We start from the raw sequence: 21,690 nt of genomic DNA, 5'->3' as shown, positions 1-21,690 counted from the left end.
TTAAAACTTTGAGGACACAGGACACTTGCCTTTTTTCTACAACCACAGTTGGTCAGTTGGACTCCTGAAAAGAAGGTAGGTAGAACCTCTAAGTATTGCCTAAATCATTATAGCTATAGTTAACATCAATCTCCCTCCCCATTCCTCATTCCCCACACCCCTTGGCAGGAGAGACAAAAGGGAGACTTTTGAACACATTTATTTGATATGTCAAGTGGCGAGAAGAGTGATTTGGGGTTACTCCCACTTCTACCCATGGGGGTATTCATAGACTCAGAGAGAGAGAGAAGAGCAGTTAGAGCCCATGCCCCTCCCCCCACTGGGAAAATGAGACAACCTGTTGTATTGTTTGGGGGAACAGGGTGGAAACAAAAAGCAGGAAGTTGAGAAGTAAAGCTTAGAGTAAGAAGGGTAGCAATAGAACTGAGGCTGGGGATTGCTGTAGGAAACACTCGAGGAGAGTGAAGGTGATATCTTGAACAATGGTTAGGACTCGAAGCAGAGAGTGAACAAGGGAGCCAGGCGTGGAGCAAGAAGCAAGACCTACAGAACCAGGTGACATATTCAGGAAGAGGATAGAGTGTGCAAAATCATGAGCAGGCTGTGTTGCAGGGCATACATGGAAAGCTAGGGATTGCTTCTTTAGGAAGGCAGAGATTGGAGACTACCCATAAGTAGGGGTTCCCTACTGCTTCTGAACAAACGCAAGTGAGTTTCGGACCCATTTGGAGCCCTGGCACAAATAGCCCCGTGTGTGCTGTACCTCTGGAGACACAAGTAATTCTCATATGCATGTGAAGTGACCAGGGCATGAATGTATGTATCTATATGCCCAGTAAATAGAGTACTTACCCTTCCCTGCGAATAAGAATAACTGTGCTTGTGGACACATTTGCCTGTATGTTCGTGTACTGTGCCCAGGAGCACATGCCAAAGACCCTTATGTTCGTGGTGTGTGTGAGAGAGAGCTGGTTTTCTCATCCGTCCCATCAAGGTCCTGATCCCCACCCTCCTGGCTCCTCTCACTCTTCTCAGCGCCCTGGCTCCCCTGGTCCGCCTAGACTCTGGAGGCCCCCTAGCAGGCGGATCTGCTCAGTCTGCATCGAGTGGCGCCTCACCAATTTGCGCTTGGTCCTGGGAGAGCCTGGCGCCCCCGCCTGGGGAGGGACGGGCAGCGAAGGCGCCCTACCTCCGGGTTGAGGGCGAATGTCGGGGATGGGAGGATGGGGGCTGACGTTGAGCGGGGGCAGGAAACCCGGTCGCGTTTGTGAGATGTGGTCCAGAAGCAACGTTCCCGAGCCCCTCCGCTCCAGCAGCCCCGGATTCCGCCTCCGCCCACTTAGCGGAGACACAGCCCCAGGCAGACTTTCCTGGGACTGGCGCGGAGAGGCTGCGGAGCCGGCCAGAGGGAAAGTCAGCGGGGAGGCGCTGTAGCGGCGGCGCTCCAGGGACCGGCGGCTGCACTCCGGCGAGTCAGGGCAAAGACTTACGGGGGTGTCGAGCTCCACCGGCTCCATGCGGCTCAGTTTCTGCCTAAACCCTGAAGGGAGACCAGACTCCTGAGCTTCTGGCGCGGTGTTTCGGCGAGAGAGGGGACCCCCACTTGTCACTTTCTCGGCCCACGGGGGCGGTTCCTCCGGGCCCTCGGTACTATGACGTCTGGAAAGACGGGGTCGGCCGGTCAGGGTCAGGCCATTGAATTCTGCGGTCAGGCGCTCTATCCCCAGCCTACCTTCCGCGGGTGGGACCGGTTGAGGAGGAGCCACTAGGCCCCAGGGTTCGGAGTTGAGCCTTTTGAGTGGTTTTGGAGGGTGACGGGGTGGTTTGGGGAGCGGTTCAGAAGGGGAAGGGTCATCAAGGGGCTTAGGAAGAGGGAATTCAAATACGTCTCGTTTCTCCTCTTCTTCCTGGGCGCGAGGGGATAACAATCCTCGTTTTTCTCCGGCGGTTTGCAGTTGGATTTCCGAAGGCGACGTGCAGACCCCCGGGCTAGGAGGAGCGGGAGTAGGGTCCTCCACCCCTGGGGACGGTGGAGAATTAAGATACTGCCGGGTCTTCTTGGTGCCTGAGGGCGAAGTGTCGGTGGTGATGATGATGACCTCCGTACCCTTGGCTTTGCAGGCGTCCAGCAGCGTGGCAAGGGTCTCGCGGTCCCCGCGGTCCAGGGCGTGGACAAGCGCTGAGGCGCCTGTGTGATCTCGGACTGAGGGGTCTGCGCCGTGGGCAAGGAGCAGTGAGGCCACTGCAGCGCCCCCGCCCCCAGCGCAAGCGTGCATGAGCGCGGTGCGCCCTAGGCGGTCTGCGATGTTGGGGTCTGCGCCTTGCTCCAAGAGGTAGCGTACCATGCGCGCCTTGTTCTGGGGGTCGTCGTAGCGGGCCCGACAGGCTGCCATTAACGCAGTCTCCCCCTGGGCATCACCCTCATTCACGTAGGCGCCCCCCTCCAGGAGCAAACGGGCCAAGCGTAGTTTACCCTGACCCACAGCTCGAAGAAGAGCGTGACCCTCGGTGTGCAGCATAGCTGCGGCAGGGGTGAGAGGACTGATGGAGCCGGGACTGGGACCTGCTGAGGAAAGCTAGGGGTGTGGGGTGGTGGCTGGAAGATGCCTGAGGGCTCAGTGGCGAAGCCAATCCTTGCGAGAAAATGAGATGTTATTGACGAATTCAGGCCCGGAAATTGAGGCACCGGTGGAAAGACCTGGGTTGGGGAAGGGGAGACACGGCACACAGTTTTTTCTCTAACTCTTGCCTTGAGTCGCGTCCTCCCCCCAAGAGCATGCCTGAGGAGGTAGGAAGGGTGCACCCGCATTAAAGGACGAGCGCGCGTGCAAATGCGTACGTGCACGCTCAGAGATATCCGCATCCCCACCCTCACCCCACGGCTTATCAGGACCTTTCCAGCATCCCCCTTTTCTTATCTGCACTTGGAATACCCCTTTCTAGGATGCTGAACGCCACCCACCCACGCACATGCACCCATACATTCACACTCATATTCCTATTCCTAACCTCTTTTAGGCTGCCACAGCCCCATAAATTAAATGGGAAGAGGGAAGCAGCTTGCATTTGTGACCTAAAACGAGTGTGTGTGGGGGGAATCAGGGGTTCCTTTTGCCCCTGCTATGGCCCCCATCACTCCTGGCGCTTTCCCCTCCCAATCTGTGCACCCAAATAAATACCTGAATGTCCGCAGAATTTCCGCCCAGCCAGGACTGAGGCCAGGGCCAACAGGCAGCCGGGGTGGTGGAGCCAGGTTCCCGGGAGCCCACATGGCGTGTGTGTGGGGGGGCACCTGATTCCCTTGGTGTCAGTATCTGCGCCCGGGCACCGGATCCTGGTCCCTCCTCCCGGAGCGCCCTGGGCACAGGGCCGGCTGGGGAGGAGAGAAGCTGGGGTGGGGTAGGTGGGAGTGTGAAAGGCGGAGCTCTGCATTGCTATTTATAGCCTAGTCTCTGCGGGTGGGGGCGTCGGACACCAACGTTCCCCCAACTATGCACACATAAACCTAGAGGCTGCAATCCTGATTTCCCTTGTTTAGCTGACCTCCCCTCGGTTCCAACAAGCAAATGTTCCTTAGGAGATTCCTCTGCGACTCAGACTGAGACCAAACCAATTCTTCCTTGAGCATCAGCAGATCCCCATTCTCGCTCGGTATGTTGCTGCGTGCGTGGGCGCCAGACCTGACCTACCTACCACACCCGGCATAAGCACACTGTGGAGAGAGGGGTGGAGAGCGGCGATTGGGATACACAGCCGGAGTCCATAGTGTGCAGAGAGAAGCAAGAGATCAGGCTGGCTTCTCATAGTTTAAATATCTGGGCGATCTGGAGTCAGACACAGTGGTACATCCTCACTCCACCTCCCCACAAATGGAACACACAGCACAGATAAACTTGGACTTCAGCTCCCTTGTACAGACCTCTTAAATAAGTATAAGAAAGGTGGATATCTTGTGTCATTTTTAGAAGAAGCAAGGGGCATTCCCAGATACCTTCTCCCCATATTCTTGGGGAGGGGTGTAGAAAAGGGGCAGACAGAAGAGAACCTTGTAACACATCCTCTCTAATTTAATCTCTTTACTCCTCTTGCTTATACTCAAATTTTTTTCCATCTTGTTTGAAAGTCTCTGTCCAAATCGCTCCTTAAGTCTTTCTCCTCTATGTGTTCAATAGGTTTCTCTCACTGTCTCTGCCTCTCCTTGCCACCTGCCCTGTCTCCATGGTTACCATAGCTTTCATCTACATATTTTAGGAATGAGTTTGTGTCCAGCTGGAAGGCATCAGGGAAAGTGGGGGATGAGGAAAAAATGCCAAGGATCTGGAAAATTCACCTGAGATAATTCAGAGGCTGGAGGTGACCAGACACAAGATACTAAAAATAATGTTCCTGGAGGAGGAAAGAAATATTTGCAGGGAAGTCATCCATTTTTACTAGTTACCACTTATTGGACACTAACTATGTGCTAAGTACTTTACATACATTATCTCCAATCCTCACAGCAACGCTATCAGGAAGAAATTATCTTCTTGTTATAGATGAAGAAGCGGAGACTTAGTAAAGTTAAGCAAGTCCCCCAAAGCCTAACAGCTCTGTTTCTATCCCATTCAAAAGACTGGACACTTGCTACTACCCCTACAGCCTTCCAAGTTGAGGCTTTAGTTCCAGGGTCATTTTCTCTGGGATTTTTTTTAATGTTTATTTTATTGATTTTAGAGAGAGAAAGGAAAGGAGGGAGAGATAAGTTGTTCTTGTATGTGCCCTGACCTGGGATCGAACTGGCAACCTCTGTGCTTCTGAACAATGCTCTAACCAACCAAGCTATCCAGCCAGGACAATCTAGGATATTCTTGACTCACTCCTATATTTTATCACCACTCTGAACTCTTTCCCTCTGTTTCCGGTGTGTGTGTGTGTGTGTGTGTGTGTGTGTGTGTGTAAGTAGGACTCCTCTCCCCATCCTGCCCCCTTTATCAAGGAGTAGGAGGAGCTGGAAGGCAATGGAAAATGCAGGAAACTCTGGTTCTCTGATTTATTTTTTTTGAGAGAGAGAATACAGACAGGAATGGAAAGAAAGGAGAAGCATCAATTCATAGTTACGCTACTTTTAGTTGTTCATTGATTGCTTTCTCATATGTGCCTTCCAAGGAGCTCTAACCGAGCCAGTGACCCCTTGCTCAAGCCAGCGACCTTTGGGATCCAGCGACCATGGGGATCATGTCTATGATTCCACAAGCCTAGGACCTCCACCCCCACAAACTGATGAGCCCGAGCTCAAGCTGGTGACCTCAGAGTTTGGAACCTGGGACCTCAGCATTCCAGGTGGACGTTCTATCCACTGCGACACCGTCTGTTCAGGCGGTTCTCTGATTCTTAATCCTTCTTCCCCACACCCTCATCCCACCTTCTCACAAACATGGCAGCAACCCACAGGGATTTTTTTTTTTTTTAAAGAAAAGAAGTATTCATTGGTGCTAGAGGGAAGCAGTATTAGGATTGAAAGGAAGGTTGGAGTAATGGAATAGAGGCCAAGCTGTGAAGCCAATCACAAAAAGACTGATCTCAAATGAGCAGGTTTTACAGGGGTTCATTTCTCTGTGGGAGCTCCTTTAACAGAGTCCGTGGGTGAGATCTGAGTGTCAGGCTCCCTATGTGAACTCTCGCTAGCCAGTGACTCCTCCATGTGAGATGAAATCGGAAATAACGGACCCTGGTTGATTTTGCAACCTCATTACTGTTCGCTCCTGGCTCCCCGAGCCGGGGTTCCGCCTGGCTCCCTCTCTAGGTCTCCTGACCCGCTTTAAGTGGGCGGACCTCCCTCCTTGGCTTCTCCTAGATTGGCGGGGAGAAATCACCAATGGGGAGCTCCGGGAGGCGGGCCTAGAGCGCCACCAGTTTAAGGAAGACAGGCAGATTTCAAGTTGGCTGCAGCTTGGGCTCCGCGTGGGGGAGGGGCAGCAGGTAAGGCTCCGACCTGGTGGCTCTGACCTGGTTGTATCCCACATTTCCCAAATTAGTTCTCCAGCGCCAAGCTGTGAGATAGATAGACAAAGCTTTCTGGCAGTCTGTTGGATCAGCCCCGTTCTGGCTTCCTATCCTTTCTCCATCGCTATATTAATTAGTATATCAGAAAACCGTATTCTCTTTTGAGCCTCCGCACGAGATATTAAAGCAGAAAGTGAGAAAGACTCACTCTCATACTTCTGACTTTTTGCAATGGCATCAGCTTTCCTGAAATCTGTTATTATTCCCCTAAGAGCCTGACAGACTTGTTATATATCCCGACCCTGCTGAAAGGTTATCTACTTCCTACCTGTAGCTTTTATTTTTCAGAATTGTTCCCTAGCATTTTATGCATGCCTCTATTAGAGTACTTAGTGCACCCTCCCTCTTTAATGTTTCTGTTCTCAGAATATAAGGTTTTGTAGGGCAGGTTCTAATACTTAATACACAGTGTCCAATAAACATTAATTAAAGGGAATTAATTGGGGATGCAGAATTTAAATTCCTAATGTGGAGGACAATTAATAAAAAAATACAATACAATACAATATAAATTAAGTGGTCTCTTAAAATTAGTGGTTCATAATATAATTGCTCCCACAGGTAGAGAAGGGAGAAAGCTAGGAAGACTGGGATGATTGGGTGGGTGGGTGGGGGTGATTTATGAATCATAAGGTCTCAAGTTTGGAAGAACCCTTAGAAATCATGTATTCATTTATTCAACAAATATTTATTGAGCATCTACTATATGCCAGACAGTGGTAGACATGGGGATCATAATAAATCCTGTTCTGTAGACATGCATCCTTCCTCTGATCAATCATAATTTATCCAGCTTCTATTTAATCGATTTTAGTAAAAGAACTCCTTATCTTGCTTTGAGGGTCATCCCATTTTTGGATAGCTGTACTTCAATTAATATCCAACAAATATTCTAAACAAATACATAGATCAACAGAATGCATTCCACTCTTCCATTGTAAAAGACAGAGAGCTGTCCTAGTGGTAACATTCTTAAAAGTAAAGAACATCCATTCCTTTTGTTTTCTGATTATAGAAGAAATATAATTTATTTTAGAAAATTTGGAAACACATAAAGGTATAAGGGAAAATACCTATTATTTCATAACCATGATTTAGTGATAACTATTATTATGATTTTAATATGTATCCTTTCAATTTCTGTGTGTATACATATATACATATGTATGTATGTATATACAGTGTGTCTGTAAAGTCATGGTGCACTTTTGACCGGTCACAGGAAAGCAACAAAAGATGTTAGAAATGTGAAATCTGCACCAAATAAAAGGAAAACCCTCCCAGTTTCTGTAGGATTATGTGGCAGCATATGCGTCTGTGCAGATGATGATGTAACACCATGTATTCAGTGGAGCAGCCCACGACCATGCCAGTCAAGATGTGGACGGTACAGAGGAAAGTTCAGTGTGTTCTATGGCTCACTAAATTAGAATCTGTGACCAAAGTGCAACGTGAATATTGGTGCATTTATAACAAAGCGCCACCACATAGGAATAACATTACTCAGTGGGATAATCAGTTGAAGGAAACCGGCAGTTTGGTGGAGAAACCCCATTCTGGTAGGCCATCAGTCAGTGACGAGTCTGTAGAGGCTATATGGGATAGCCACCTAAGGAACCCTAAAAAATCTGTGTGTGAGCCCACATTGAACTGCACTGAGTAGTTCAAAACTGGGAGAGTTTTCCTTTTATTTGGTGCAGATTTCACGTTTCTATCATCTTTTGTTGCTTTCCTCTGACCAGTCAAAAGTGCACCATGACTTTACAGACACACTGTATATTACATAAATAGAGCCATGCAATAAATGCAATTTTATATCATGTTCCTCCCATGGAAATACATTATATTGTGAATTTTTTTTGCCTTTAAATGTTATTTGAAGTAATTTTTATTGCTACATAATAGCCTAAAATGGGTATTTTGAACTTTTTTAGGCATTCATTTTTTTGTTGGACTGTTTAAGTTATTTCAGAATTTTTGTTACTATGAATATAGCTCTTTGTTGAAAATCATTAAACTTATTTCTCTGACTATATATATATATGTTGATTTCTTTAGGATAGATTTTAAAAATAGGATTAGTAGATTAAGGATATGAACATTAAAAAAGGCTGTTGACTTTGGGTGATGGGAATGCAGCATAATCAAATGTCAAAATAACCTAGAGATCTTTTCTCTGAACATATGTACCCTGATTTATCAATGTCACCCCATTAAAATTAATAATAAAAAAAAGGCTGTTGATTCAAGTGGTCAAATTGCTTCCTCAAAATATCGTGTTCCAGTGAACAATGAGAGTGTCCGTCTCAATAAAACTCATGACAGCCTGATTATTATTTAAATCTTTGTCAGTTTAGCCCTGGCCTGGTAGCTAAATTGGTTAGAACATTGTCCAGATATGCCAAGGTCTTGGGTTTGATCTCACTGATCAGGGCACATATAAGAATCAACCAATAAATGCATAAATAAGTGGAACAACAAATCAGTGTTTCTCTTTCTGTCTTCCTCTCTCTCTAAAGTTAATAAATAAAATTTTGTAATATATATTTAACATTTATTTTTAAAAAGTCTTTGTCAGTTTGATAAAGAGTGGTTTTATTGGTACTTTTGTCATTTGTCTATTCATGTCCTTTGCACATTTATTCTTTTGGGATGATTTCCATTTGGATTTCCATGGATTCTAATTTAATGAGTGTTAATTCTTTGTCTTATTTATTGCAAATATAGGAAAGTCTAAACATTAGAATATCCTAGGCCTCAGTCCCTGGATCTCTTAGGACAGTCCCTGGTGCATAATAAGCACTCAGTAAATTTTGTTGAATGAATTAAAATAGTTTTATTTTTATTATTCCCACTTTATAGATGAAGAAAGAAGTTTAGAGACATTGAATAAATTGTTGAAGATTGTGTAGCTAAGAAACAACAGAACTTGGATTCACTACATGTACTGCCTTCTTAAATTCGATGTAATTGTTTTTATGTATGTTTTGTTGCAGCCTGTTCTCAGTAACTTATACCATAATACACAGTTATACATAATTGGGAATGGGTATGTTTATGAATTGATGTTGATTTTGGAGAAGGAGAATGCAGGGGTGAACACTGGGGAGGGTTGGTATTAAAGAGGAGTAGTTTGGGACCACATTATGGGAGACTTCAAATATCTTCAAGAATTGAGACTCACAATCTGATTTTTTTAAAATTTTTTTTAAAATTCAGTGAGAGGAGGGGAGGCAGAGACTCTGGCATGCACCCCGACTGGGATCCACCTGGCAAGCCCACTAGGGGGTGATACTCTGCCCATCTGGGGCTTAGCTCCATTGCTCAGCAACTGAGCTCTTCTCAGCACCTGAGGCAAAGGCCACGGAGCTATCCTCAGTGCCTGGTACCAACTCACTCTAATCGAGTGATGGCTACAGGAGGGGAAGAGAGAGAGAGAGAGAGAGAGAGAGAGAGAGAAAGAAATGAATGGGGGAGGGGTGGAGAAGCAGATGGGCACCTCTCCTGTGTGCCCTGACCTGGAATTGAACCTGGGACTTCCACATGCCAGGCTGATGTGCCGACACTCTACCACTGAGCCAACCCACCAGGGCCAATTACAGTCTTAAATATAAGAGACTCATTGTAATTATTCAGGTGAGTGAGGTAGAGATAAATGGTTTAGCTTCCCAAATGCCAGTTTATTACCCGAATTAAATAAAATTTTGTCATCTTTCCCCCTACTTCTTTGGGAGTCACTTGATAGCTATGTGAAAACAGAGTTAGATTGATCTAACCTCAAAATTTACAGACTTTTCTTGACTCCTCAGACGCCTCACTGCTTTGCAATCATAACAGCTCCCATTTCCATGGTTAGAACTGTATCTATCTGTCACGTGGAAAGAGACCTAAGCTAGCTGATTAGTGTTCTTTCCCTTGAAAGGGCCTGAAGACATGGTGATGAATTCTTATTCCTTCTCCAGTGTCTGTGAGACTTCCTCTCTCCCCTAATATGCTCTTTCAATCAGATCATAATTTAATCTATTAACTAACAGCCATTTTTTCTTTATATTTCTTTGTGGCAGTTGGACTTGATATATTACAAATTCCTTTGACCTGTATTTTTCTATCCCTTTCTTCCTACTACATATTATTAGTCTCATCTATTGTTGCTATATATTTTTTAAATTTAAATTAATATTTTTCTCCTATTACAAAAACTAGCTATTCAGTGTAGAAGAAAAAAAATTATAAAAGAAAAAAAACCCCCATAAGCAACAACAATAAAAACACCTCAAATTAACCAATGTTAATTTTTGGTGTAGATCTTTTAAAAACATTTTGATTTACATATGCTTATGTGTGTTTGACAACTTAGATTACTTTATAAATTTTTAAAAATCATTTTTACCAATAATTTTTTGCATAATGCCCTTCATTGAGCCATATATTTCTTGTCTAGAGTATTTGTTGGATATTAATCTAGGAACAAATATCCAAATATGGAAAGATCTGCAAAGTAAGATAGGGCATTCTCTCACTAAAGATATTTAAATAGAAAATGAATATCAATTTACTAAATATGGGCCCCAGCTAGTGGCTCAGTGGATAGAGCATTGGCCTGGCATATGGACATCCTGGGTTCAATTCCCAAACAAGGCACACAGGAGAAGCGACCATGCTTCTCTTCCCCTCCCACTCCCCCTTCTCTTCCTTTTCCCTCCTATAGCCAGAGCTCAATTGGTTTGAGTGGCAGCCCCAGGAGCTGAGGATGGCTGGGTTGGTTCAGCACATCAGCCACAGGTGCTAAAAATAGCTTAGTTGATTGGAGCATAGCCCCAGACAGGGGTTGCTAGGTAGATTCCAGTGGGGCACATGTGGGAGTCTATCTCACTATCTCCCCTCCTTTTACTTAAAAAAAAAAACCCAACAAAACAATATACTGAGTATGGTTTATCAGAGGAAGAATACCAGTCTAGAGTAGAGGATTAATTATGATCCCTGTTATCTAGCATTGTGTCTGGCATATAGTAGATGCTCAATAAATATTTGTTTCAAGAATGAGTGCGTGATTTCTTCTCTTTTCTTTCCTTCTTTCCTTCTTTTCGTTAAGTGCCTTGACCAGGCAAGCCCAGGGTTTTAGACGAGATCGAGCGCGTTCAGGGTGGTATGGCTGTAGACAAGCCCAGGGTTTTAAATTGGCAACCTCAGCATTCCAGGTTGATGCTTGCTCCACTGCACCACCACAGGTTGGGCCGAGTGCATGATTTCTCAGGGCTCTTCCAAGCTTGAGACTCTGATTCTTTAAGCCTCCCCTCACCGTCCCAGACCTCCTAGTTTTCTCCCTTCTCTGGACTGTGGGAACAATTATATTATGAATCACTAAGAGATCTTAATTATGATACATACTATATTATTTCTTATTGTTCTCTAATATGTTGTTAGTATGTACCCTTAATATTGAAGTAATGAAAATGGTACTTGACCACTTTACCTCTGTGATCCTCCTCCCCCAAACCCATAACTCCAGTCTAATCAGTAGAAGAACATCAGACAAGTTCCAACAAAGGAGCATCCTATCATATACCTGACCAATACTCTTCAAAATTGTCCAGGTCATCAAAAACAAGGAAGGTCTTGAAAAATTGTGAATTTCAAATTGCTATTGAATTTTTTTTATATAGATTTTATTTATTTTTTTTAAACTTTTTTTAATGTTTATTTTATTGATTTTAGAGAGAGAAAGGGAAAGAGCAGGGGAGACACAGGAACACCTGTTCCTGTATGTGCCCTGACCAGGGATCAAACTGGCAACCTCTGTGCTTCGGGATGATGCTCTAACTAACCAACCAATCTGGCCAGGGCTAGATTTTATTTTCTAAAACAACTTTAGATTTGCCCTGGCTGGATAGCTCGGTTGGCTAGAGCGTCCTCTGATACACAGAAGTTGCAGTTCAATCCCAAATCAGGGCACATACAGGAACAGATTAATGTTTCTGTCTTTCTCTCTCTCTCCCCCTTCCTCCCTCTCTAAAATCAATAAATAAATTTTAAAAAACAACAACTTTAGATTTATAAAAAGAAAAAACAACAACAACAAATAGATAGTAAGGAAAGTTCCTATATGCCCAGGCACAGTTTCCCCTATTATTAGCATCATATATTAGTATGGTACATTAGTCACAATTATAAAACCATATTGACACATAATAATAATTATTATTATTAAGTGGGAGGCAGGGAGGCAGAGAGAAAGACTCTCTCTGCACCCCAACAGGTATCCACCTGGCAAGCCTCCTACCAGATGAAGCTTTGTCCATCTGGGGCTGCTGCTCCATTGCTTGCAACCGAGCTGTTTTAGCGCCTGAGGCGAGGCCATGGAGCCATTCTCGGCACCCGGGGCCAACTTGCTCTAACCATTCAGCCATAGCTGTGGGAAGGGAAGAGAGAAAGAGAGAGAAGGAGGACAGGGAGGGGTGGAGAAGCAGATGGTTGCTTCTCCTGTGTGTTCTGACTGGGAATCGAACCTGGGACTTCCGCACACTGGGCTGACACTCTACAGCTGAGCTAACCAGCCAGGGCCCATTATAATTATTTGAGGTCATATTTGATTCATATTTTCTTAGTTTTACCTACTGCTCTTTTTCTGTTGCAGGATTTCATACCGCATTACACTTAGTTGTCATGTCATATTACATGTCTTAATATGTGTGTGTGTATATATATACATGTATCTGTATATATATACATGGAAATAAAATTAAAAGGATACATATTAAAATATTAACCCTTTGAGTAGTACGAACGTTCATGTATGTCCTCGTGCCTCCTGACCATCCAGAATATGACCGTACAAAAACTTTAAAAATGTGTAAGGTGGTCCGGGTCGGTTGGCTCAGTGGTAGAGTGTCAGCCCGGTGTGTGGAAGTCTTGGGTTTGATTCCTGGTCAGGGCACACAGGAGAAGCGACTATCTGCTTCTCCACCCCTCCCCCTCTCCTTCTTCTCTGTCTCTCTCTTCCCCTCCCACAGCCAAGGCTCCATTGGAGCAAAGTTTGCCCGGGTGCTTAGGATGGCTTCATGGCCTCCACCTCAGGTGCTAGAATGGCTCCAGCTGCAACGGAGGAATGCCCCAGATGGGCTGAGCATCGCCCCCTGATGGGCATGACGGGTGGATCCCGGTCAGGCGCATGCGGGAGTCTGTCTCTCTGCCTCCGTGCTTCTAACTTAGGGAGAAAAAATGTGTAAGGCAACATTTAAAAAAGGCAAATGTATGTTCTTCTTGTTTCCATAAATTGGTTATCAAACAAACGTGATTTTAAGTTAATAAAACTGTAACTGAAACTAATTTAATTTTTTGAAAAAAAACTTACTTCCAGGGGTCAGTGAGCATGAAAAATACTCACTACTCAAAGGGTTAATAATGCTTATTACTACATGATGGTTATTATGAAGTAACAGGTATGTTTCTTTATACCTTTATGTATTTGCTAGTTTTCTAGAATAAATGTATATTACTCCTGTAATCAGAAAACAAAAGGGATGGCATCCTGGCCCTAGCTCAGTTGGTTAGAGCATCATCTGATCTGTGGGTTTAATCCCTGGTCAGGGCACATACGGGAACAGATGATGTTCTGTCTGTCGCTTTTTCTATTAAAAAAACAAAAATTAAAAAATTTTTTGAAAAAGACATGGAGTTTTTCTATTCTTTATTTTTTTTAGAACAGAAATAAAAGTTTATTGTACAAAATTAAGGCCTTTACATTTCATAGTTCACTAAGGCTAAAGAAATACTAGGTAATTTTTTAAAATCTACACAAAAATTTTACTTTCACTTCTTCCCACCCCCAACTTTTAAATTAGTCAGACTAAATGTTATCAAAACTAACACTATAAATAATATCAAGTCCTTTAAAGACAACTATCCCAAATGTAATTTCTCAGCATTGGTGATCTACCTGGCATGGGATGGTGTGATCTTCAATCACTGTGAGGCATCCCTGGCAGCTCCAGCCTGTCTTTCATTCAAATTCAGTAAATGCAATGTCATGCCTCCCAGGTACCAAATGTACTTCCTTGAACAAGAAACTGATTAAACAGCATGGATAATATCATCTCATTAATCTATTCTGGTAATTTATTAAGGAATAAAATATAATTTAGAGGGTAATCAGGGACCTGAGGATTTGGTGTTGCATTTCCTTGGGTATTAGCTGAACTTGGTGCTCCCTGACCAAGTTTTTTATTATTAGTCATTTCTGTCTGTTCCACAGTTTTAATGTTTTTTCTTTGTCAGCAAAAGTGCCACACATTTTAGATATTATATCAGAATTTGTTTTTGCATAAGGGATTCATATTGGTTTACCATGAAATGGAAATCCTTGTAACTGTCTCAAGGCGTTTGTAAATAAGACCAGTGCTTTAAATATAACAAAGGCTTGTCCCCTCATCTCCATGGTCTTTAAAGCCACAATATAGCCTGACCAGGCAGTGGTGTAGTGGATACAGCATTGGATTGGGACGCAGAGGACCCAGGTTCGAAACCCAGCTTGAGCATGGGATCACCGACTTGAGCACGGGGTCACTGGCTTGAGTATGGGATCATAGACATGACCCTATGGTCGCTAGCTTGATCCAAGGTCACTGGCTTGAGCAAGGGGTCACTCACTCTGCTGTAGCCCCACCCCCACCCCCCCTGTCAAGGCACATATGAGAAAGCAATCAATGAACAACTAAGGTGCCACAACAAAGAATTGATGCTTCTCATCTCTCTCTCTCTCCCTGTCTGTCCCTATCTGTCCCTCTCTCTGTCTCTGTCACACACACACAAAAAAGGCACAATATGTACCACATGGCCAAACTGAGAAAACAGGGCATATGGAGATCTTCAATTTTTTTATGGTTTGATCTGCTATCCATCTTTTGAGTAAAATTGTTCAAATAGCTTCAGGTTGGCATGGGTACCATGTCCTGCAAGAATAGAGTGTTCTTTATTTCTAAGAATGCTACCACTAGGGCCCTGGCCAGATAGCTCAGTCGGTTAGAGCTTCATCCCAATATGCCAAGGTTGCGTGTTTGATCTGTAGTCAGGGCACACAAAGGAATCAACCACTGAATGCATAAATAAGTGGGACAACAAACTGATGTTTCTCTCTCTCTCAAATCAATAAATAAAAAAAATTTTTAAATGCTAACCATGAGGACAGCTGTACCTCTTTTACAATGGAAGGGTGGACCTTCCTTGTTTTTGGTGGCTTTGACAGTGTTAAAGGGTACTGATGAGGTTTATGGTAGAATGCTCCTCTGCTGGAATTTGATGTTTTTCTCATGATTAGACTGGGGTTATGGGTTTGGGTGAGGAGGATCACAGAGATAAAGTGGTAGAGTACCATTTTCATCACTTCAGTATTAAGGGTACATACTAACAACATGATTTAATGTTGTTGATATTGACCTTGTTGGTCTCCTGACTGAAGTAATACTTGTCCAGTTTCTCCATTTTAAAGTTACTTACCCCCCTTCCAAAAATTGTATTGGACAAAATTCCCATATGCAGCTCATACTTAAGGAGAGGGTAGTTCTACTATCCATCTCTCCGTCTTTAGGGGAGTATACATAATGTATTTGGAATTCTGCACGAGAGCTTTGTATTTTTCCCCATGTGTTAATTTATTTAATAATTTATTTATAGTAATAAATAAAAAGTGGTATGGACTCATGGATATTTATTTTATACTTTTGGTATATAATCCACTACAACTTTATTTTATTGCTGAAATTGTTTCAGCTTTTGCCATCGGGAATGCTTTCATTTGACTCCTATGTGCCTTTGACATAGCCCCCACCAGTGTGTGTGTTGTTGGTTTTTTGTTTTGTTTTAGCACTTCCTTATTTTCTGGCACTAGAAGATAACTTCAGACTCATCTTGTATATTTTCTACCCCAGTTCTAGAATCAGTCATTTCTCCAAGAAACCTTAGTTCCTTTTATTAGACAATGGTATTAGAAACAAAGATATGGGTGCTAGATATGTCCCTTGCTACTGGGGTATCATTTCTTTCAAGTTTCATTTTCATTTAGTGCCTTTATCCCCCATCCTAGCTACATCTGACTCCCTCAAGACTGCTGATGACAAGAGGCAGAGTTCAGTTCAGTAGCAGGAAGAGTTTTCAGTTCATGAGAATTGATCACAGTGGAATGGGCTGCCGTGGGACAGAATGGACAGCCTGAGGAAAATGCCACCAGCAGCAGAATAGCTAACAGCTGACAGAGTACTACACTGGGAAGGGGTTTGAACTACAGGACTCTATGAGTTCTTCCAATTCTAAGTTTTGTGCTTCCAAGTGGTGTTTTAAAAGATCAGTTTGATTGTAATAGTTCTCCTCTTTCCCCACTGCCACCCACACCACCACTGACAGTAAGATTGACGGCACGGCATACCTGTGCCCCCACAGTGCCTGACACACTACTTTTTTTTTATGGCATACGCTTAATACATATTTTGTTGAAATGCATTGACTTGGGCACTGAAATGGGTCTGAGTCATTCGCTTGGCAATCTTCCATGTGTAGTTTCTGTTCACTAATAAACCATTGCTCACCTTGGAGGTTAAAAAAAGCATTGAATTGGAGCCTGGTTGGGTTTGGAAAGCCAGGGAGAGAAGGAATTAAAAGGTCATATGTAGATATCTATTCAGATGGTGATAAATACCAAATTGGCTTAGAGATGTAGGGAAATTTTATCCAAGGGTCTAATCACTTTCCCCTTTGTGCTTCAGTTTCACTATATTGTAGTTATCTGTCCTGTTGAGACCATGTCTCAGCCATGTTTATAGTTCTAGAAATACCCTGCTTGGCACTATGGCTTTTCAATCAAAATTTGTTGAATTACACTGGCTTTTCAGGTCCCAGGGATTAAGTGTTTTATACCCCCTTCGCTTTCCATCCATTCTACTGTACTTTTTCTCTTTGTTTTTGTCTTTATCAGGTTTTTCTCACTGGATCTCTGAATACCCAGGCCCCCTTCACCATGGCCAGCCGGGGTGGGGGCCGGGGCCGGGGCCGGGGCCAGTTGACCTTCAACATGGAGGCAGTGGGTATAGGGAAGGGGGATGCTCTGCCCCCACCCACTCTACAACCTTCTCCACTCTTCCCCGTGAGTGTCTGACCTCCCTCCCCAAGCCTCCCAAGTGCCCCTGGCTGACTGTATATAATCCTGGGTTTCTCCTGGGCCATCACAAAACCATCTTCATGTTGCTCCTCCCTGTCTCTGTGCACCCAACTCACATGGGATATTTTCCAGGCAAGGAAGTGTCTACACTTCTCTCTATCCCAGTTCCCCAGCTTTCAAAATGCTGTGTTGCTCCCCTCATTATCCTTTGAACCTCTGCTTGAGGAAAATGAACCTTTGCTTCAAAGGATAACGAGGAGAGCTGGATTAAATTTGGGGGAGACACCCTCCTGGATTTGTACTCCAGCATTTTCTCCCTGGACTGACCACTGCCCCTGCCTCCTTAGCTGTTGGAGTTCCGCCCAGTACCTTTGCCCTCAGGAGAGGAAGGAGAATATGTCCTGGCACTGAAGCAAGAGCTACGAGGGGCCATGAGGCAGCTCCCCTATTTCATTCGGCCAGCTGTTCCCAAGAGAGGTCAGTTGGAATGCCAGCATCGTGTTCTGAGTGCCTTTCATAACCAGCGCCCTATATTCAGTACTATTGGGGGCCAGAGATACCAGAAGAGGCGCAGGAAGCTCACTGTCTAACTGAGGAGATCATAATAATTACCCCCACATTTGAAGTGCATAACAGTATCCATGATTTGTTTTGTGTCTCACAATAGTCTTGGGACAGTAGGAGGTTAAGTATTAAGATGCCCTTTTCACATGTATAAATGAGGAGATGTATTATAATTTTTAACAATGGATATTACAGACACTCTGGGGTACACTGCTAACTAAAGTATAATGTTTTTGGTTATTGGATCTGGAGAAGTCAGGGAGACCACGAGGGACTGGAGAAGGGGGTGCATTTGGGAGGTTTGTTATAGTGGATATATACTAACTGCTGGGGAAGTACAATATTTCAGGATATTGACAACTGGTGCTTTATGACTGAATTTCAGAGGGAGTAAAGACTTAAGTTAACCCCATGAACAAGGAATAAAGGGAAGATGGAAACCTTGGTGTGTTGCTCTCTAGTATACTTTTCCTATACCACACTACTTCTTGATATAGTCATGCCTTTGGGTAAAGGGAGATAACAAAACCACTGTGATTTTAGATGACAAAGGGAGAGGTTACAGGGCTGCTGAAGGTCCTCACTGAAGCTAACCCCTTGGGTTTTGGGTTAGGGTTGAGGGAACGGATATTCCCAAGTATTGAGAGGGTCACCCTCAGGAACAACACTGTTTGTGGCCCCTGAAAGGATAAAACTTTGATCCTTGGCCTCTGACCCCTCAGATGTGGAGCGTTACTCAGACAAATATCAGATGTCAGGGCCGATTGACAATGCCATCGATTGGAACCCTGGTAGGTAATGGGCCCTTTCATTGACTACCTGTCATTCAAATATTTGAGATGCCTCAAGCCACCAGCCACCACTCCATTCACCCTCCTCTGTCCCCTCTCCACCCCATTCAGTATTTATAAACTGTAGCTCTAGATATGCTAGCAAACACTCTCCAGCTCTACCTAAAAACCTATTAAATAGCCCTTACTCCCCTGGAGGCGTCCAAGCCATCATTTTGTTCCAAGCAACTTTGACCCAGCCCTTTTTTTCTTCAGCTTTATTTCAACCCTTATCTCGTTTTTAAAACCAGTCATCATTCATAAGAGATCCCAGGCAGTGTCTTACTGACTTTTACATTCCCACTATTCCCAGATTGGCGACGTCTACCACGGGAGCTAAGGATCCGAGTGCGGAAGCTACAGAAGGAGCGTGAGTGTATCTGGAAAAATGAGGAAAAAGAGAGGTTTCCTTCTTCAACTGGAGGGCCAAGTTGGCTTGCCAGCCCTCCCAATTCCTACACAAAGCACCCAGTATTGTTGCTGGATGCTGTGGTGGCCACATGAGGGTAGCAGAGTGACATGGTCTCTGCAGGAAGGTGGGTAGAAAGCTAACAAGAAGTTTGCTCTCTAATGTTGTGGTGTTGATCACTTTTTGATTATCTCACCAGGGACCACCATTCTGCTCCCCAAGAGACACCCTAAGACCACAGAAGATAAAGAGGAAACAATACAGAAACTAGAGGTAGGAGGAAGTGTGTATAGAGACCCAGATCTATTCCATCCTCTTTGGCCCATGTATGCCTCAATTTTTCCCATCTGTGAGCTAAGCCTGAGTTTGTCTTCCTATCCATTTTCACATAAGAACCTGGAGAAGAAGGAAGAAGAAGTAACCTCAGAGGAAGATGAAGAAAAAGAAGAAGAAGAAAAGGAAGAGAAAGAAGAGGAGTATGACGAAGAAGAATATGAAGAGGTGAAGGGGACCTCCTTCCATTGGCAGTTCCTCTCTTTTGCCCTCTTGTCCTCTTGCCCTTGTTAACTCGGGATCTGAACTCTGTTTACCAAGGATGTTCTCGCTTGACCAGTGGTGGTACAGTGGATAGAGCATTGACCTGGGACACTGATATACCAGGTTCCAAACCCTGAGGTCATCAGCTTGAGCGTGGGGTTGCCGATTTGAGCGTGGGATCATAGACATGATCCCATGGTTGCTGGCTTGAAGCCCAAGGTCACTGGCTTGAGCAAGGGATTGGCTAGAATGCCCAAGTCAAAGCACATATGAGAAGCAATAAATGAAAATGATGCAACTACGAGTTGATGCTCCTCATCTCTCTCCCTTCCTGTCTATCTGTCTCAAAAGAAAAAAAAAGGCCCTTGCCGGTTTACTCAGTGGTTAGAGTGTTGGCCCAGTGTGTGGACATCCTGGGTTGGAGCCCTGGTCAGGGCATCCATGAGAAGCAACCATCAGCTTCTCTTCCCCTCCCTCTCCCACTTCTCTATCACAGCCAGTGGGTTCAGCATTGACCTCAGGCCCTGAGGATAGCTTGGGTGATTTGAGCATGGGCCCCAGATGGGGTTGCTGGGTGGGTCCTGCTCAGGGTGAATTTCAGAGTCTATCTCCCCACCTTTCACTTAAAAAAAAAAAAAAAGAATGTTCTCTTCAGAGGTTTGGGAGGCTCAAAGGAGATAGTGCCCCCAAATGCCCTTCACTCCACTCTATATAACCATAGGCTCTTCTAAAGAGAGAACTACAACTGGAAGGGATTTCTAGGCCTGGAATGGTGTGATTGGGATAGAAGGGATCTGGAGAATGCCAAATGCATGCCTGACTTCTTTATTTTCTATTCCAGGAAACTGATTACATCATGTCATATTTTGACAATGGAGAGGACTTTGGGGGTGACAGTGATGACAATATGGATGAGGCTATATACTGAAGAAGAACCCCAAACCAGTGTTTTTCAACCACCAGTCCTCCGCCAGAAATTTCGGGCCGGTCTGTGAAAGAGTTAACCACCTCAATGTTGTATGAAGATTATAGACCCAATGATCTCAATTGAATTTGTTTTTGCTCAGGGTTATTTCTGCCTTAATGGTCCCTGAAATAATTCTCTTATTTTCAACAGCCCCCAAGTGTAAAAAGTTTAAAAATCACTGCCCTAAACAACACCCTTGGCTTTCATATCTTTCTGATTTAGGATACAGAAATTAAGTGTCCCTATTACTTGGCTTTGTGGACAAGCAAATCATTTGCTCAGAGTCCAGATAACCTGTTTAGTCCCTGGAGATAGTAATGGAGGAATGACAACAGCTCTCTTTTTCTACCCTCCCGCTCCCTCTGCCCTTGTATCGCTTCAGATGTCTTGGGGAAAGGGCAGAGGACCAATGTCTTCATTGTATGAAAGGGAGAAAGGAGGGTTGAGAGAAGAACTGGGATTGTTAGATATGCGATAGCTGTACACATGCCCTTGCCCATTTTTTTATATTTCTTTGTGGTGATAATTGGGGGTGGGAGCAGCTAGGAGAAGTAAAGCCAGTTTTATATTTTTAAATATAATATTTTTATCTGTCTCCCTGTTCAGGGTGAGGCCTGGTAGAAGAGGGCTGGGGGGATGAAGGGGACACCTGGCTGAGGCATTATCTCCTTACCTGTCAGAGTCCAGTGTGGCACCTTGAGGGCTACAGCCTTCCTGTCCTTCGCCTCTTCCCTCCCACCCCAATGGTGGTACCCATGCTCCCAATCTAGCCCTGCTTAGGAACATTCAGGAAAGTCATCTGCAGGGCTGTGCAGAGTGAGTAGTAGAGAAACACATCTCATGCCCTGAAGACCAGCTGACTTCTGAGCCCCGGTCCTTAGGCCACAGCAACACAATTGTGCCTGTTCACATGTGTTCACAGGGACAGGCCCTCTCCCACACTTGACTTTGATCTTGTCCTTATTTATACAGAATGATTACAGCTACTTTTGTGGGGAAAGTAAGAAAGCCAAGTGGGGGAGGGAATAGGGAAGAGATGCTGATTCTTTTTTTCTTTTTATTTTACTGATTTGAGAGAGAGAGAGAAACATCAACTCGTTGTTCCACCTATTCATGTACCCATTGGTTGATTCTTGTATGTGCCCTGACTGGGTATCGAACATGCAACCATGGCATATTGGGATGATACTCTTAA

At 44.4% G+C, this 21,690-nt stretch overlaps 2 protein-coding genes and 1 pseudogene across 2 annotated transcripts; 1 reads left to right on the top strand and 2 right to left on the bottom strand.

The window, feature by feature from the left end:
- Positions 1 to 223: 223 nt before the first annotated feature.
- ANKRD34A (ankyrin repeat domain 34A) lies at positions 224 to 3,337 on the bottom strand. Its single transcript, XM_066261706.1, has 2 exons — positions 3,180 to 3,337; positions 224 to 2,698 (listed from the first exon to the last, which is right to left on the bottom strand). Exon 2 carries the CDS (start codon positions 2,517 to 2,519, stop codon positions 1,032 to 1,034), a length of 1,488 nt encoding a protein of 495 aa, XP_066117803.1. The 5' UTR covers positions 2,520 to 2,698; positions 3,180 to 3,337; the 3' UTR covers positions 224 to 1,031.
- Positions 3,338 to 5,878: 2,541 nt separating this feature from the next.
- On the top strand, positions 5,879 to 20,580 carry POLR3GL (RNA polymerase III subunit GL). The gene is made up of 8 exons (XM_066261705.1): positions 5,879 to 5,958; positions 17,006 to 17,173; positions 17,536 to 17,665; positions 18,475 to 18,543; positions 18,896 to 18,952; positions 19,191 to 19,264; positions 19,385 to 19,492; positions 20,370 to 20,580. The coding sequence occupies exons 2-8, from the start codon at positions 17,048 to 17,050 to the stop codon at positions 20,454 to 20,456; spliced, it is 651 nt and encodes a 216-aa protein (XP_066117802.1). The 5' UTR covers positions 5,879 to 5,958; positions 17,006 to 17,047; the 3' UTR covers positions 20,457 to 20,580.
- Positions 13,975 to 15,519, bottom strand: LOC136322563 (U2 small nuclear ribonucleoprotein B'' pseudogene; annotated as a pseudogene).
- Positions 20,581 to 21,690: the final 1,110 nt, after the last annotated feature.

The sequence above is a fragment of the Saccopteryx bilineata genome, chromosome 2 (genome assembly GCF_036850765.1).
Source record: "Saccopteryx bilineata isolate mSacBil1 chromosome 2, mSacBil1_pri_phased_curated, whole genome shotgun sequence".
NCBI classification, from domain to species: Eukaryota; Metazoa; Chordata; class Mammalia; order Chiroptera; family Emballonuridae; genus Saccopteryx; species Saccopteryx bilineata.
Note: the sequence above shows the minus strand (reverse complement) of the source record. Positions and strands in the feature narration are given on the sequence as shown.

Excerpts from the sequence above, each read along its gene's own strand:
- POLR3GL (XM_066261705.1), top strand. The coding sequence starts at position 17,048 with ATGGCCAGCCGGGGTGGGGGCCGGGGCCGGGGCCGGGGCCAGTTGACC. Across the intron at positions 17,666-18,474 it reads GCCAGCTGTTCCCAAGAGAG|ATGTGGAGCGTTACTCAGAC; the intron begins GTCAGTTGGAAT and ends CTGACCCCTCAG. Across the intron at positions 18,953-19,190 it reads GCGGAAGCTACAGAAGGAGC|GGACCACCATTCTGCTCCCC; the intron begins GTGAGTGTATCT and ends TTATCTCACCAG.
- ANKRD34A (XM_066261706.1), bottom strand. The coding sequence starts at position 2,519 with ATGCTGCACACCGAGGGTCACGCTCTTCTTCGAGCTGTGGGTCAGGGT.